The 15,983-nt window shown below is 52.1% G+C and overlaps 1 protein-coding gene across 11 annotated transcripts in view; it reads right to left on the bottom strand.

Moving 5' to 3' along the window:
* Nucleotides 1–3,603: 3,603 nt before the first annotated feature.
* The window catches only part of Atp2b2 (ATPase plasma membrane Ca2+ transporting 2), a 351,907-nt gene continuing 339,527 nt past the window's right edge, over nt 3,604–15,983 (bottom strand). For 6 of the 11 annotated variants that reach the window (XM_046425452.2, XM_058572950.1, XM_058572953.1 and 3 more), the window contains 2 exons: nt 15,061–15,243; nt 3,604–6,690 (listed from right to left, as the gene is read on the bottom strand). In XM_046425452.2, coding sequence (XP_046281408.1) covers nt 6,379–6,690; nt 15,061–15,243 — 495 coding nt within the window. In that variant the 3' untranslated portion in view covers nt 3,604–6,378. Of the gene's footprint in view, nt 6,691–9,428; nt 9,484–13,058; nt 13,235–15,060; nt 15,244–15,983 lie in introns of those variants that run through there. The other 5 variants (XM_058572951.1, XM_058572954.1, XM_058572955.1 and 2 more) reach the window with 3 other exon arrangements.

Below are 15,983 nucleotides of genomic sequence, written 5' to 3'. Positions count from 1 at the left end.
ATAAATCCTGCTCAGTGATGTCCCCAGGAAGGTGTTGATAGGCACAAGCTGTCAAGGAGCATTGGAGAGGAGGCCAGGGGAGTTCCCTGTTAACTAAGCCTCAGGAAGCAAGCCAGCCTTCCACCCCCACTCCAGCTTCTGAGATTTATTTCTCTCCAATGAAGAAATATGGTGGGGGCATGAGGGGATTTTTTTTTTAATGTTTTTTAGTTGATGGACACGATTTCTTTGTTTATTTTTATGTGGTGCTGAGGATTGATCCCAGTGCCCCAGTGCCTCACATGTGTGGGGCAAGCACTGTGCTGCAGAGCTACAACCCCAGCCCAGAGGGAATGGTTCTTAGGATAGAGCAGGAAACACAGCCAAGGGGGACCTGTTGGTCTCCTGTTCTTCAAGGGATCCCTAGTCTTGGATGGGTAGTTGCATCACTGATTTGGGTGATAAGATCAGGTCAATTCTTTCTGAGCCAGTGGGAAATTGGCATAGAGGCATATTAGATATAATTTAAATATAATGCAGCAGCGTAGTCGTTATTAATGGAATTTCCTGGTGTAAACATTGAGGTTGAAGAAACAGAAAATTTGGGACAAACAATGGGTATGTATTTTACTCATATTTGTACTCACAAGATATTTGTGAGCGGGACTGAAAGACTTTGTTATACAGAAGTTTAGGTGCTGATCCTGGCATCAAGACGGACAGGTATCAGTACCACACCTCTTGCTTATTATATGGGCAAATTCTTCATTCACCTCTCTGAGCTGCCGTTTCCTTCTCTGGAAAGTGGGAAATATAGTACAGGTTGAGTATCTCTTACCTGAAATGCTTGGGACCAGAAATGTTTGATTTTTGGGGATATGGAAAATTCACATATTCATAGTGAGATGGTTTGGGGATGGGACCCAAGTCTAAACACAAACACTTTTATATAGTATTTTAAATAAATTTTTGCATGAAGTGAAGGTTTGTGGTGTGTAATTTTTACTCATGATGTTATATCAGCACCCAAAACATCTTTGGATTAGGGATGCTCAACCTGTAATGCTGCTTCTGAGAACTGATGTTAAATAAACGAACCTTGGATGTGTAATTACTTGGAAGTAGGATGGGCCAGTGGTGCTTGTTCTAAGCATCAGTTCAACCTGAGAAGAGCTGGGATGGTGTGTGTATAAACCTCAGCTTTTGAAGCAACATTGAGAATTGTTTCTCAGTCTGGGAATATTCTCCTTCTCTTCCAATGCTCAACAGAGCTTGGCAAAGTTCAGACTCCCTCTGTCTTCCCCCTCCCCAGTGGAAGATGCCACCTGTATCCTATGTCTGTCTCCTCCCTCTGGTTAATCCCAGACCCCAAGTCGTTCTTAGCTTTCTCCAACCTGTGCCCTTCACCTCCCAGTCCCTTTGGCCCAGAGTTTCTTTATATCCTCTGGAGGCCTTTCCCCCGCAAAGTCTTTCTAAGATGGTCAGGTTAAGTTTGCCTCCTTCATTTGGTGGGTGGTCAAAAGGTGCGACCTAGTAGAGGGAGAGCAAAGTGTCCTTCCCAACCAGGGGCTTGACTTCCCCAAATTTAAACCCACAGAGGGTGGGGGCCCAGCTGTCCTTCAGAAAAAGGCTTTGTGATGGGAAGCATGCCTGCATTTCCACGTGTGCATTTATTGTTATTGCTCAGTATAGTGTTGAAAAGGCAGACAAATCCCATTAGTTACAAAGAGCACAAGCCAGAGATACAGAGAAATAAAGAGTGTACAGTAAGAGCACAGTCTCTTCCCAGCCCCGATTGTCCCAGAGCCCCCCCCCCCCCAGCCCGGGCAGCTTATGGAAGCTGGAGGCGGCACCAGTCCCTCACTACTCTGTTATAAAAGATGTGCACACAAGAGTTAGCAAGTGTGGCGACCCCCGAGAGGAACGGCTCGGGAGGGAGAGCACCACAGACATTACAAAACAGACTGAGGGGCTGAGGGGTGGCCCCGAGAAGCCTCGAATCTCTTGTTTTTGGAAGGGGTGGTGATGGCAGCTGCCCAGGGCCTGGGATCTTTCTCCCTGCTCTGTCTCCTGCCTTTTGGGTGGTGGGATCTCTACATTTAAATCAGGAGAGCTTGATTTGGAATTTGGAAAAGACCTGGGGTTTCCTGTTGTCCCATTATGGCCTTGGCTCTGGAAGACCCTAAAGCCCTCAGGAAGCAGCCCTTCCCTGCCAGATCATCTCAAGTGGGGTTCAGATGTTGCTGCAGGAAAGATTTGAGGGGGAGGCTCGTCAGATGCACCAGGTTGGCAGCCTCCGGTAGACAGAGCAGGTATGGGGTGAGGGGAGGAAGGGCACAGAGAACATCCGGGCAAGAAACTTCTGTATCTCACAGGCGCTGAAGCTCTGAATTAAATAAGAGGGGACCCCCACTCTCTGGAAAAAAAAACACCTGAAATAAAATAACCAAAAACAAGTTCAGGAAGTGGAGACAGGAACTAACGTTTCTCCCATGAACAGTACAGCGTGGGTCCCACATTCTCTCCGAGCTCACCCTCATAGCTCTGGGTCTAGGAGAACCCCTTTTTATCTTCTGATGATTGGCGGAAGATGGAGGGTCCACCTCTGCATAATCATGAGGTGACTTTGGTTCCTAAGCTAAGGCTGGGTGGGGGCTCAGTGGACTCTGTCTCACAACTCCTAGGCCTGGGCAACAGGTGAAATGACAGGAGGGACATCAGGCTTCCTTCGAGATTCAGGATTCCCCTTTTGTCCCTTCTGACAGGACACACTGTATTTAGTGACCCTGGGGAGCAGTAATTACAATATGGGGAGAGGGGTGGCACATAGGGTGACAGGACCCAGAATCTGGGCTGGGAGGAGGGCAGAGGATGGAGGTCTTGGCAGATTTTTAACATTACCTCAGAAGAATAGATATGAGAGAATAACTAGGAGATTTTGTTCAAGTAGGGTGAAGGAAACTCACCCTGCCACAGAATAAAACATTCCAAAGTGACAGTAAGCAAAACAGCGTGGCTGGGGCCAGAGGAGACATCCAGATGAGGGAATAGAAGATAAATTGTAGAAAGGCCCAAGACTACATAGGACGTCAGGAGGGATAGACGCGTCATTTTAACACAGTTGGGCAGAGGGGCTCTTGAGTGTCAAGGTTCAGAGTCCTGGCTCAAGAGCAATGTGCTCTCAGAAGCAGGGTGCCCCCGCTCTTGCCAGTTCTATGCTGGGGTTGAGACACAGGGCCCTGGTGAGGTTCGTGGAGCATTGGGGTCTGCTCCTGAGTTAGAGAAAGCCCCATATTGCAGGAAGAGCCCTCCTTTCCTTCCTCCAAAGGTAGGTCAACCTGTAGCATCAGGAGTCACTGAACATGTCTCTGCTTTTCCCTCATCTCTTATGAGGTGGGGAGCTTAGACCTCAGAGCTCTCCCTCCTACCTTCTCCTAGAGCCTGGGTCTAGAGGACAGGACAGAAGCAGAGTGTGTAGTCCAAATGAGAACAGCATAATTTACACAGTATATATTGACTATGTTCTGCTTGATGGTGTTTCTTTTTCTTTTTTTCCTGAAACCACATCTCAGAACCACACTGTGGGAGTCAGAAGAGTCGGCAATTGAAAGCATACCCATTGCATAGTATTAAATGAACAGAGACGGTGAGTTCTTTATTTACAATTATTGTCTAGATAAAAAAATTCATAAAAACAGATGAATGGTCATAAATTATTTACCCCCTAATGGGGTGATCTGCCAAACGTACCCCATGCTGCTAGATATAGGACGCAGAGTGCAAGCTTTGTATACTACAGTGAGTTGTGACAAACCAACCATTTCCTGTGTGCGTGCGTGTGTGGATGTGTGCAAGTTTGAGAGTGAGGGGTCTGTGTGTGCGATTGTCCATCATTCCTGACGAGAGAAGACCAGACGCCCATGTCGGGCCTTCCTGGTGGCTTCCATGGATCCCTGTCACCCCAGCTGGGATCTGCTCAGAGCACCCCTCCCATTTGCCTTGCATCCCGGCTCCAGGAGCACAGGGGAGTCTGGTGAGCAAGTACGACCATCCTGATATCATGGAATGAGGTCACAGATACGTGATTGAACAAAGAAGGGGAAGATGGGAAAAAACGTGAGAAAGGAAAACTTCGAAAGAAACTACCATGTTCCAGGGCTGCCCCATGTTTCCTGCGTGCCGGTCTCTCCTTCCTCGGAGGAGCGAGTGGGCTGGCTTTGGTGGTGTTTATACTAGAATCCAATAAGCGCATCCGAGGGTGGTGTTTCCTCTGCTGGATACATTCAGAGAGACTTCTTAGTGACACTCAGGCGATGCTCTTTTGCACGGAAGGTCATCCTTAGAGAAAGATTTTGCCAGGTGGGATGGGCTGACTTTGAACCCCAGAGCTGTCAGGTTTTTCCACAGCTGTGCAGACACGGGCCCTCCCAGCTGACTATGGCTCTTTTCCCGGTGGCTCTCATCTTGGTAGTGGAAGAGTTCTCTGGGCCTGGAGAAGGGGCAGGGGCCAGGCGGACACGAAATGACTGTGGGGAAGGGTCAGTGTGACGAATGGACTTTGCAAGCGAGGCGGGAAGTGTTTGGTTTTCCTTGAAGCATGGGACATCATCGATCATGGTATTCAAAATGTCTTTTGCACTGTACAAGTTTATGGAAAAAGATTGTATGCTGAAAAGTCTCAAAGCAAACTTTGTATTAAATACAAAAGTTCTTTTATGAAAAAAGCTGAGACCCACAAAGTGCTTAGCAGTTAAGAGGCTGACAGACAATTAAATAAGCTCTTATTAAGTGGGATTACTAGTGCTGTTATTGTCTTGGGGGGGGAAATAGCCACCTTTTCTGACCTGTGATATGGGAGGGTTTCAGAATGGCTTTCTGTCTGGGGAAGCAAGACTTGCTGTTACAGGTTACAGTATATATTGTGGCTAAAGGAAGACAATTTGGTTTAAAAATCACACTGAATACATCTCAATATACACATCATAAGGTTCATTCGGATCTAAATAGTGCAGAGAAAAAGGCTATTCTTCTTCAAAAATAAAAATAAAAGCAGCAAGCCATACCGATCTTCATCCAGTGTGCCAACAGCTTATACGCTGCCATTTATAAGGAAATAAACTTCTAAATTACTAACTAAAAAAAAAATCAACACAATAGCATTTATAATATTTCAACACTACCTCAATCTCTGTGCAGACAGCGCCAAAGACAACCTATTTTGGAAATGCTCTTGGTAAACTCAAGTGAGTTTCATTGAGAGAAAAGTCTTGAGCCAGTGCTTTTGACATCCTTGGGCCGTGACAGCCGCTGGTGCCACAAACCCAGGAAACCTTCTCTCCTCTTCTCCCTTCGTCTACGGAGCCTGTGGCTGAACACCTCCGGATGGATCCTCAGTAGCATTTGGCTTCTGCCTGAGCCTCCCATGGTAGTGACGTCATTGAACGGAAATAGCAGGCAAAAATCAGAGCATGGCTATTGTAAAACATCGAGGATGCAATCCAGGGGAAGTGTCTGTTGGGCCGAGCTATTTTTATAGCATCTGAGCCACCAGTGTTCTTGAACCGTACAAATAGCCAAAGACATTATCTACAGGTTTGTAAACAAATTACATTCTTCTTTTAGGACATAAATAAGTTAAAATAGAGCAATTTAAGCAGAAACAAGGCAACATGCCGGCAAAGAAACTTTATGTCTCCATGTATATATATTTATATATATATATATCTACCTTCTATATGGACGTATACAGTCTTGGAAAGTATACGTTGATATAGATACAAAGAAATGGATATAACCTCGTGAGTGTCTATGAAGTTCTTCGGTTCCATCGGTGCAAATCTACTAGGCGAGTTAAGCTCTGCGATTTCAAAAAGTTATTAAATTAATCTATACAACTGAGACCATGCTGCGCAAGCATTTCAAAAGCTCACAGACCAGTGGATCGGATAAATAGTCTCAGAAAAGAGTCCTGTTTGCAGTTCCCGCCTAAGAAAACAAACGAACAAAAAACCCCTCCCCCTCTCCAACCCCCCCAAAACCAAACAAGGGGAGGATGGAAAGTGTCCAGTACATTCATGCGGGGGACGTGGTGGCCGGGTGGGTGCATGGCTGGTCCATGTCTTGAGTGGGAGCCAAGAAAGGCTCCCTTTGGGATAACTGCTCACTCCTCCCAGAGGCCCCCGGGAACCCGGCCCTTGCCTCGAAGTGAAAAATTGTTCAAACAGCATCGCAGCCAGAGAAAGGTCTGTGGGTGGAAACGTCGGTTTTCTCTCCAGTATTTGGTTTCCTGGGGTTGCTCCTTGCTGCGTGGGTGAGTCGGGTGCCTGGAGGGTGGGTGCCCGGGAGCGGTGGCAGCGGGTCCCTTAGGGCGGGCCGGCGGGTGGGCAACAGGGTCCTCAGCTAAAGCGACGTCTCCAGGCTGTGAATGGGGCTCCCTGGACTTGAAGAGGTAGCTGATTTGCTCGTGTCGGTCGTCAGGTTGATCCCGCTGTCGATGGCGCTGTTGTTCTTGTTGAGCGATGACGGTGGGCTGGAGTTCTGCTTGAGCGCGGCATCTTCTTCCAGGTCGGTGTCGTCGATGAGGGGGATGTGGGGCTGTGAATCTTCGATCCGGAATTCAGGATGAGCCATGAAGTTATGGATGGAGGTTCGAGACTCGGGCTTTTCTAACCCTTCATAGAGAGAGCTACGGAACGCCTTCACGACGCGGATCTGCAAGGGAAGCACAGGGCTCAGGAGCAGCCCTGGGGCCTGCGGGGGCTCCGGGGGCGCTCAGAGGATGGGGCTGGAGGAGGGTGAGGGCAGCAGGCGGCTGGAGTCCACAGTCGCTGGGTGCTATGCGCCTCGCAGGGAGGGAAGAATGGCAGAGGGGCTCAGGTGATGTGCATCCATGAGCTGGATTTTAAAATGGCTTTGGTTTTGGTCAGAACTACAGTATTAGGACAGGAGGGTCATCAAGCACCATGAAAGAGATGCTGGGACACAGTGGTGAACGGAAGCATGGTCCACTCCAACGGGCACCCCGACCTAGTGAGAGACTGAGCCTGGTTAACTTGACAGCAGAGGTTCGACCATGCAGAAGGGAGAGGGGCAGGGGAAGAGACGGGGAAAGAGGAAAGGCTTTTTTTTTTTTTTAATTAATCTTAAAAATAAACCAAAAAACCCCCCAAAACCACACACAGTTAAGAAACCAAACCACATGGAACAGGTTACGTGTCACACAGTAAAGGGACAGGAAGGAGAGACGGCTGGATGAGCGGGGATGAGAGAAGACATACGAGGCCAAACAGAGAACGGGGACATCAAACTGAGGCAGCAAAGCGGATGAAGCCAGCTCAGGTCTTTCTGAGGCGCAGAGCAGAGGCAGCCAGAAAGCACGAAGGAGCCGCAGATGGTGACATTCAGGGGCAGGGAGCATGCCACAGCAGGGTCAGGAACCACACAGCACACACAGACGGACACACGGCTACACTTGGAAGCCTGGGCAATGTGAACGAGATCGTTTGTACCCAGCGTTTCTTTCCTTCATGCATTTGGGAGGTAAACACTCGAGTATAGACTCACAGCCCTGGCCAGTCAGTGGAGCTTGCTTTGGTGGTGGTGGGGGGTTCTCTGGTTTCCTGGGGTGTTTTGTTCATTTCTTTATTTGTGCTTTGAAAACACAAAACCAAAAAATGAGGCCAGAAGCAGATGGCCAAGCCCAGCCTCCCCGGGCACTTCCGGGGGGCGTGTACAGTGTTTCTTGTCAGTGGTGAGCTACGCAACGAGGCTCAGCCTCCCCTGAAGACTGGAAGGAGGCTGCTCATTGGGTCTTCAAGGACAGTGGATGGGGACTTGGAAGTAGGAAGAGACCCAAGTGTGGGCTCTGGCTCTGCTGCCTTTTGTGCCTTGGCTGTGGGAGACCCACACTGTCTCTCTGGTCATGCTCTGTCCTGCCTTACAGGGTGCAGAGGGGCAGGACCCTCACCTGGGAGAGAGGTATCCCCTCTCTGGGCTCCTGGGAGAGGGGACATGCCTGTCACCTCAGGGGACTGATGGGCCTCGGGACAAAGGTGCCTTGTGCTCTCTTCCCAGCCCCAACTCAGAGCAGAGTGAGAGGTGGAGGAACACGGTGGCTGGGTATGGAGTGTGTATGGGGGGTGGGGCCGAGGGGCAGGGCCTTGGTGACACCTCCAGCCTGCAGGGAAGCAGAGGACCCTGTGGAGATGGTTGTGGGGAGGCCCTAGAAGTCCCAGCCTGAGCTCTCGGCTAACCCCAGGGCTGGCTCCTCTGATGGCATGGTGTGGAAGCCTGTTCCCTGGGAGTGAATTTTCTGGGTGCCTCTGGTTGGTGATTCTGTGTATCATAACTGAGGTGTATTTCACTGTTTTTGGGAGAGGGCTTCTATAGCTCTCATGTGCGCTCTGTCTTCTGAGGACAAACACAGGGAGAGTTTAACTTGGGTTCTGCTGTCGTCCTTCTTGGTCTGGTGCCAGGTCACCCCATTTGGCTCTCTCCTCCCCCCTGAAGTTCCCCTCTGCTGTGGGATATCAGTTATCAGTGCTGACTTCCGCATGTTTTCTAAGGAGCATCTCTGTCTCTCCAGAGTCCCTCCAGAGTCCAGCACTTGCTAGAATCATGCTTTAAATAAGAGACAACAGAGTTGGCCAGACACTGCATTAGTGCTGGCACTTTGTGATGGCCCCCTTGGCTGCCCCGACTTCCCTATTGGTGGCTCTGTAGGGATGATGAATACTCGGATCTCTGGATATATGGGCCATCACACCATTGACTGAGAGAAAATGCAGAACAAAACAAAAAGTCCTCAGTTTTCTCATCTGTAAAATGGGGTAATCAGTGTCACTAGCACTGCCCTAGTGCATGGGCTTTCTGAGGCTGATGTGCATTGAGATGCCGGCTGGAGCACTTGGTGCATGTGTGGGGGAAGGGGACAGTGGCAGGCCCCTGTCATGTGACTGACAACGCAGAGGGGACGACACACAATGAGATGAGGCCCTTCCACCCTCCCCCTGGCATGGAGACAACAGAAATAATGAACTGCTCTGGACAAGACTGTGGGGACAAGACTTTTCGGGACACCCCGCCACGGCCATCTCAAGTCTCCACTTCGGTTCTCTCTGTGGCTGAAATGGAAAAAAATATATATGGGAAGAAAAAAATGCTCTTCCATCTCCCCTCCCTGCCTGCCGTGGAGATGGGACTTGGGGGCAGAAGTCAAGTTTGGGTACAGGGACCAGGAAAGAGGAAGGACCCAGTGGGCGGGATTCAGCTGGTGTGGCTTGGTCAGCACAGGGCACCTGGCGCTACGGGAGGGCTCTGGGGGATGCACAGGCCCCTCTCTGAGATGCTTCCTGGGTTCCACATACTCGAATGTTTACCCGGCTTCAAGGAAGCCAAGAGTCTGGGATTGATTCACATTCATTTCAGGCTCAAGGTTAAAGACTCACAACCTGTTTTAATTTCACTCTCTCTTGCTGAACTCTGTGTCCAGGGTTCTCTAGCCCTCTAGGGAAACAAACACATGGCATATTCAGACAGTGGAGAGGTCTGGGGCCCCCCCCCCCAACCCAGAAGCAAGCCATTTTCTTGCCAACCCAAGTCGCCTAAATGAGTTACCAAAATGCTAAAGAGAGGTCCAGCTTTCTGTCCTCCTCCTTGTCTTGATTTCTCTTCCTCACTGCACACTCCTTGCCCTAGCAGTCCTCAAAACCAGGACAGGTGGTCCCCTGTCTGTCTAGGGAGGCATGGTGTCCAGAATGTGGCCCAGGCCTGGCTCACGAGTGGGTCTGAAGGAGCAGGAATTCACTGATGAACATAGAACCTGCTACAGACTTGCTCAGGACAAAGATGGCTTGAGATGAGTTAGGATTTGAGGGGGAGAAGGGGAAGAAGAGGCCGTGCAGCCTGGCGTTTGATGAAAGAGCCGAATGGGGTTCTGGTCACGAGTGGGAAATCATGCTGTGTCTCGTTCCCTACCAGGCTGGGGGACTTTTCCCAGTGAGCCTGTGGGTGTGGGTGCCCGCTGTGGAATGGAAGTTCAGCCTCCATGCCTCCAGGTCTGTGGACCTGTCTGGGAAGTGGTATGGGGTGATGGGACAACGAGGGGACAGACTTCTCGCCACTCCTTTGCTGTGGGTGTCTGTCAGTGTCTTCCTCTGTTCCATTAACATGCTGGTAGACTGTCCTTTCTTCCTAGTCATTTTGTGACAGGGCCTTGCTAAGTTGTCCAGGCTGGTGATCAACTCTTGTTGGCTAGGGACAGTGGTTTGACTCCTCTAGGGGCACACAGACTGCAGCTCTCTGTGCCTCGGCAGGCACATGGCCATGTTTGCTGAAGAGCCCCCAATGTGTAGATCCTGCTTTGTGGGGGCAGCCCCTGTCTATCCACCCAATGGGGCCCTGCTGCTGTGTCCTGGCCACTTGATTCAAACCTCCCTGTGGGCAGGAAGCATTTTTGGCTTCTCAAGGGACCTTGTCTCATATTTAGAGGGTCCTCAGAGTCCTTGGAGACCAGAGGAGGTGACATTGTTATGGAAACTATTCAAGCAAAGGACAAGGGATGTTTACTTAGTGTTTGCACAGTGACCCTCATGACCAAATGTGTATGCTGAGACTACAGAGGTTGGGATCCCTCTTGGAGCCCGTGCCCTTGGGCAAGAAGATGGTGAGGTTCTTTTTGGGACCCTATGCCCTTCTGGAACCCAGTTATAGGCTGGACTCTGAAACAAGAGGGTAGGAATGCTAGGTTCCTGGCGATGGGCTTGGGTGAGGGAGTTGGTGTGACCAACCCCACTGGGGCTTCTGGGAGAATGAAGGGTCAGGGGTGAGGACCAGTAGGTCAGCTTTGGGACAGCCTCTGCCTAAGCTCCATTCAGAGGCTTTTTCCAAAGTTGAGGTCAGTTGGGATAAGGGGGGCTGATCTGGGCTGGAGGGAGTTTAAGAGTGGGCATAGAGGTGCATTTCTCTGAAGGAACAGTACTGTCCCACTACTGGCCTCCTTGAATGGTTTTACAAATGACACAAAAGAAGAGTGAGAAGGAGGCGCGGAGGTGTGAGTGGACTGAGCTTTCTTCTTGATCATGAGGGCTAAGCTGAGGGACTAAACCCAGGGAGGGTCTGCCAAGGCTGTGTGGGTGCCCAGGAATGTTGGGTGAGTTCTGTCCTGGCCGGTGCAAAGCACTGTGCTTCAAGAAAGAGGCTGAAAGAGGCCAGGCAAGGTGGCGCATCCCTGTAATCTCAGTGGCCAGGGAGCTCAGGCAGGAAGATCACAAGTTCGAGGCCAGCCTTAGCAACTTAGCAAGGCCGTGTCTCAAAAAAAAAAAAATAAAATAAAAAAGCAGGGCTGAGGATGTGGCTCAGTGGTTAAAGGGAATGGAAAAAAGAACTGAGCTTGCACCCAGGAGCCACAGTCCTGGCAATCAGGGTCACTCAGAGCAATTCTGGAGTCACCAACAGGGGTGTCTCCGTACCAGAACACTTGGAGACTGCACTTCTAGACAGGTGGGGTGCTGTGCAAGGTCAAAGTTAAGCTGCTACAGGGACAGGAAAGAGTAGAAGAGTCATCTGGGGTGAGGGCTTTGGTCTGAAGGCCAGAGAAGTTGGGACTAAAGTGTTTCCTGCCCAGAGAAAGCCTGGCAGTGATCTCCTAGTGACGGCACCTTATGGGAACATGACTCAGACACCAGCTGCTTACATACATGTCCACATCCCGTGGCGCATCTGGTCACCTCATCGCTGTGTTTTTGTGCTAATGAATGAACATTTTCTGCATCCTTCCTGCAGTCTTGTGAACTGGGCAGGAGATGAGCGCAGGCCATGGACAGGATCAGGTTCTTTGTGGTCATATGGAATAGCTCCCACACCACACACACCCTGCTGGGGAGGGAGGAGCGTTGCGGCTGCTGTGGTTTTGGGTGCAGGTAGGGGCACTTCATGAAGCCTCAAGAGGTAAGGCCTGGAGTCTGTTTCCCACTGTCTGGTGGGAACACTGGACCCAGGGACTCCCTTGAGTGTGGGGGGTCTAACTGGAGACAAAACCAGGGAGCATCTGGGAAATACAGACTGACTCCTTCTGGGGCCTAAAGTCACGGAGAAGCCAGGAAATCCAGAGATGAGAGATGAGGGACTCAGGTCAGAAGGGGCGGCATGAGGAGAGGAAGAGGGAGATGAAGGAGGGCTCACAGTCCCTCGGACCCTCAGATAAAGAAGGACAGGATGCCAAAGGTTAGACCTGAACCCTCCGGGCCTGCTGGCACCCAGAAGAGATGTGAGGTATGCCCCACACCCATGGGCAGGAGCCTTGTCTTTTCCAGGAGGGGGTCAGAAATTTAGCGTGTCCCGACTTCTAGTAGGGGAAGTGTTTGTAAGTCCCCTGATGCCATCAGATGGGCAAGGGGAGGGACATTCTAGAAGGGAGATTTCAGAATTTTGGGACTCCTGACTGATGGTGACCTCTGGCCTACAGTGACCTCTTGGCCTGTCTGTCCCTCTTGGTCATGACTTCCAACACCATTAGGTATTATCTGATCATCTGGGAAAGCCGAGATGACATGACCTCTCTCTTGGTGGGATCCCACTATTACCCCTGAGGGGCTTTTACCCTGACCCACAGTACCCATTGCTTGACTTTGACTGCAAGATTGTGACCTGCAGGCCAACTCTGACCCTTGTCGTCATGGGCTAGGCTTTTCCTGACAAAGTACAACTAAACTAGATGACACTCTGGCCAGCTCTATGACCGCCTGTCTTGGCTTCTGGGACCTGTGGTGGACTGAGACCATTAGATCACTGAAACCCAAACCCTCCTGTCCACTGGTGATCTTCTGACTCAGACCTTTGGACGGCTTGTGACCCTAACGACACTGACAGGTTGGTTGTAACCCCTGGACCCAGCTGACCCTGGCCTGCTGAGTGACTGGCTATGACCTCCTGACCAACTGGGACCCTCTTCAGTGGTAGTGACCCTTTAGCCCCCTGGGCCTGACGTGACCAGCTGCCCCCCACGTCCTCTGGCACCCCTGCCCCTGCCCGCCCCAGGGGCTGGCGTTGGTGGCGCCAGCAGAGGCGGTAAGGAGTCACACTCACGCCCAGCTGCAGCAGGAGGAAGGCTGGTCGGAGAGGAAAGAGCATTGGACAACGACACGCGACTAGGGCTAGAGAGATTGGCTACGTCCTGGCTCTGGCTGGTGACGGAGGACTGTCTCCGCAGGGCCCCCTGAAAGGAGGCCCCGCTCTTGAATGTATTGACTACTTCAATCTGCAACGGAGGAGAGAACGAGACAAGTTGCGAGAAGAACGGACACGACAGCTACACAACTGACAGGTGCAAGGTCACGAGAACAGCCGCAGCCACGGCGACAACGACAACAGTCACTTAAACCAAAACAAAAAATACCAGACACACTCCAAGGCTCTGAAAGATGTCTGCTCAGCTCCGGGCCCATCTGTAGGCCCCAGGGTCCCCGGGAGGACACAGGGTTCCAGCCTCTCCCCTGTGCTAAGGGCTGGGGACCGTGGCTGGGGGAGGCTGGGGGTGAGCATGCTGTTTGGCCAGAAGAGTAGCTGCTCAGCCTCCCTGGGCCAGGCCTGGAGCCAAGAGCATTGTGGTGGGGGCCCTGGGGTGGGCAGACCTTGGTCCAAATTCTGGCTTTTGTCACTTACTAGCTAGGTGACCTTGGGCAAGTCCCCTGTCTGAGTCCTGTTTCTTGTCCTTAAGAAGGGGCAAAGCCATCTACCTGGCAGGCTTATCTGCAAACAGCAAACACCAGGCCCACGTTAGTGCTCAGGAAGAGGCGGGTATGGGTATGCTCTGCTCATGCCCACTCTAGAAACTACAGTCTTTGGTTCCTCCAGCAATCTGGAGACCTGCAGGACAGTGACAGTCACAGGACTGGAGCCACCGGATGCTCTGCCCCCACAGGAAGTGGGGCCACTGGGGTCCTGGCTAGGGAAGGGGGTGCCCAGGCTGCATCAGGTAGCTCTGGGTCTGAAACCCATTCCCTGTCCCATCCGGGTCATGCCATCTCAGCAGAAGGGCCACCTCAGGGGCTGAGTGGCTTCTAGAACTGGGGAGGCAGACCCACCTGTCCTCTCAGGCCATAAAGGTCAAATGAGATGAGGTTTGGGACTGGCACTGTGGGGTGAGAAGTGGCCCAGGGGAACCACCTGCTGCACAGGACAGAAATGAAGTTGCTAGTCCACCTCTGGAGACCGAGGTGCAGCGGTGGCTCTTTGCCAAGCTTTCCCAGAGGGTCAGGGAGGGATCAAGGATGACCTCCCCAGCTGGAGTGCCCCTGGTGGTCTCTCAGGTCAGAAGGCCTCTCTCTTGGTTTGGTCCCCTTTTGATCCCGGCCTCACAGAATGGTGACAGCATGCCTGTGAACAGCCTCTGACTGGGGGAGGGGGCTCTGGGTGAGCATGAGGCTTGTGCCTGTGGAGGGACATGGTTTATTACATGTCGCATGGTGGCTCCCCACGCGTGTGTGTGGCAGGCACAGGTGTGTCTGTGTACCTGCTCCCCAGGGCCTCCTTGACCACCTGTGGGAGTCTGGGGGAGTGTCTGGAGCCCTTGTGGGGGCAGAGGATGTGCGTGGGTGCATAAAGGTCTCACCCCGGGGCCCTGAGAAAACGTGAGGCAATCCTGGCCTGTAGCTTCCACCTAGCCTTGCCCTACCCCTCCTGGTGGCCGTCCCCAGCCACCACAGTCCCCTCACTCACCTCAGCCCTCAGAGCTGCCCCTCTACCACCCTCCCAAGGGACTTCTCCTGGAAACCCAGGGTGGGATCGACCCCTGCAGCGGCTCCTGGGGGGGGCCACAGTGTGATGGAGTCTTCCTGAGGAGGCTGCTCTGTCCTTGTAGCAGCATGAGTGTGTGTATAAGGAGCGTCGTGTGCGAGTGGCTGGTGACACAGTGAGGGCTGGTCTGGGGCCTTACAGTACTCTTTGCAGGGCGCTATGAAAGTCCCCTGGGCCTTTCTGTGGCCACCCTCGGTGCCAGAGCCAGCTCTGGGGATGGCAGGCACACACTGACCTCTGCCACCATCTGCCAGCAAGGCCTGGGCCCCACCCTGGGGCTTCCTGTACCTGTGTCTGAATCCGATTCAGGCCCCGGAACCACAGGATCTGGCCGCGGCGCAGCTCCCTCTCGGCGTGGTCGATCTCCTCCACGTCCTCGTTGAGCTCCTCCTCAGGGATCTCCTCCTTCTGCGTGAGCCTGCCTGCCTCCTTCAGGAACTTGAGCCTGCTCGTGGGGATGGTGGCGATGACCTGCAAGGGACACCACCCAGCAGGGGTTCAGGGCAGCCTGTCCTTCCAGCTTCTCCTCCACTTCCTCTCCCTCCTCCTCTACCAGGGCGTCCAGCCTCAGGACCCACTTGCTCCTTAGTCCATCTCTCCCATCCCTTGGCTCAACCTTTTACAAGTCCTTGTTAACTTACTTTTTCACTCACTCGTCTAGACTCAGGGGCACAGTGGGACCTCTGGGCCTTCAGAAGTTGCCCAGATGTGACTTGGAAGACATCACACTGTGCTGGTTGTGTAGCCCTGGGCAGGTCATGTACCCTCTCTGAGCTTTGGTTTCCCCATCAGCGAGGATGCAGCCGGGAGTGTAAGTTGCTGTGTAGACCTTCGCTTATGGCTGGCCCTCAGGTCTCCCGGGTGCATTTCCCCCTGAGGTCACTGGGTCAAGGGATCTCCAAACCGGGGGAACAAGGGCATAGGTCCAGGTGGCCTGGGGCTAGCCAATCTTATACTGGGAAGGCAATACAAGAAGGGATGTGCCTTCTTCTCCATCTGAAGGCTTCCCAAATGGCTTGTCCATGGGTCCGAGGCCCAAGAGTCAGCCTGATGTAGCAGATGCCAGAGATCCCTCTAATCCATGAGGACAGACACTCAGCCTAAGGGTTCTTGGGAGTTTAGGGACAACACTGTCCACTGGTATAGACCTTAGTCCTTCAGAATCTGCTCCCCCAGATGCTGAGAGTATGGGCTTCAGTGTGATAGAGATG

The sequence above is a fragment of the Marmota monax genome, unplaced genomic scaffold, assembly GCF_021218885.2.
Source record: "Marmota monax isolate L192 unplaced genomic scaffold, Marmota_monax_Labrador192_F-V1.1 WCK01_AAM20220418_F8-fsc00028, whole genome shotgun sequence".
NCBI classification, from domain to species: Eukaryota; Metazoa; Chordata; class Mammalia; order Rodentia; family Sciuridae; genus Marmota; species Marmota monax.
This window is presented reverse-complemented; position numbering and strand designations above follow the sequence as displayed.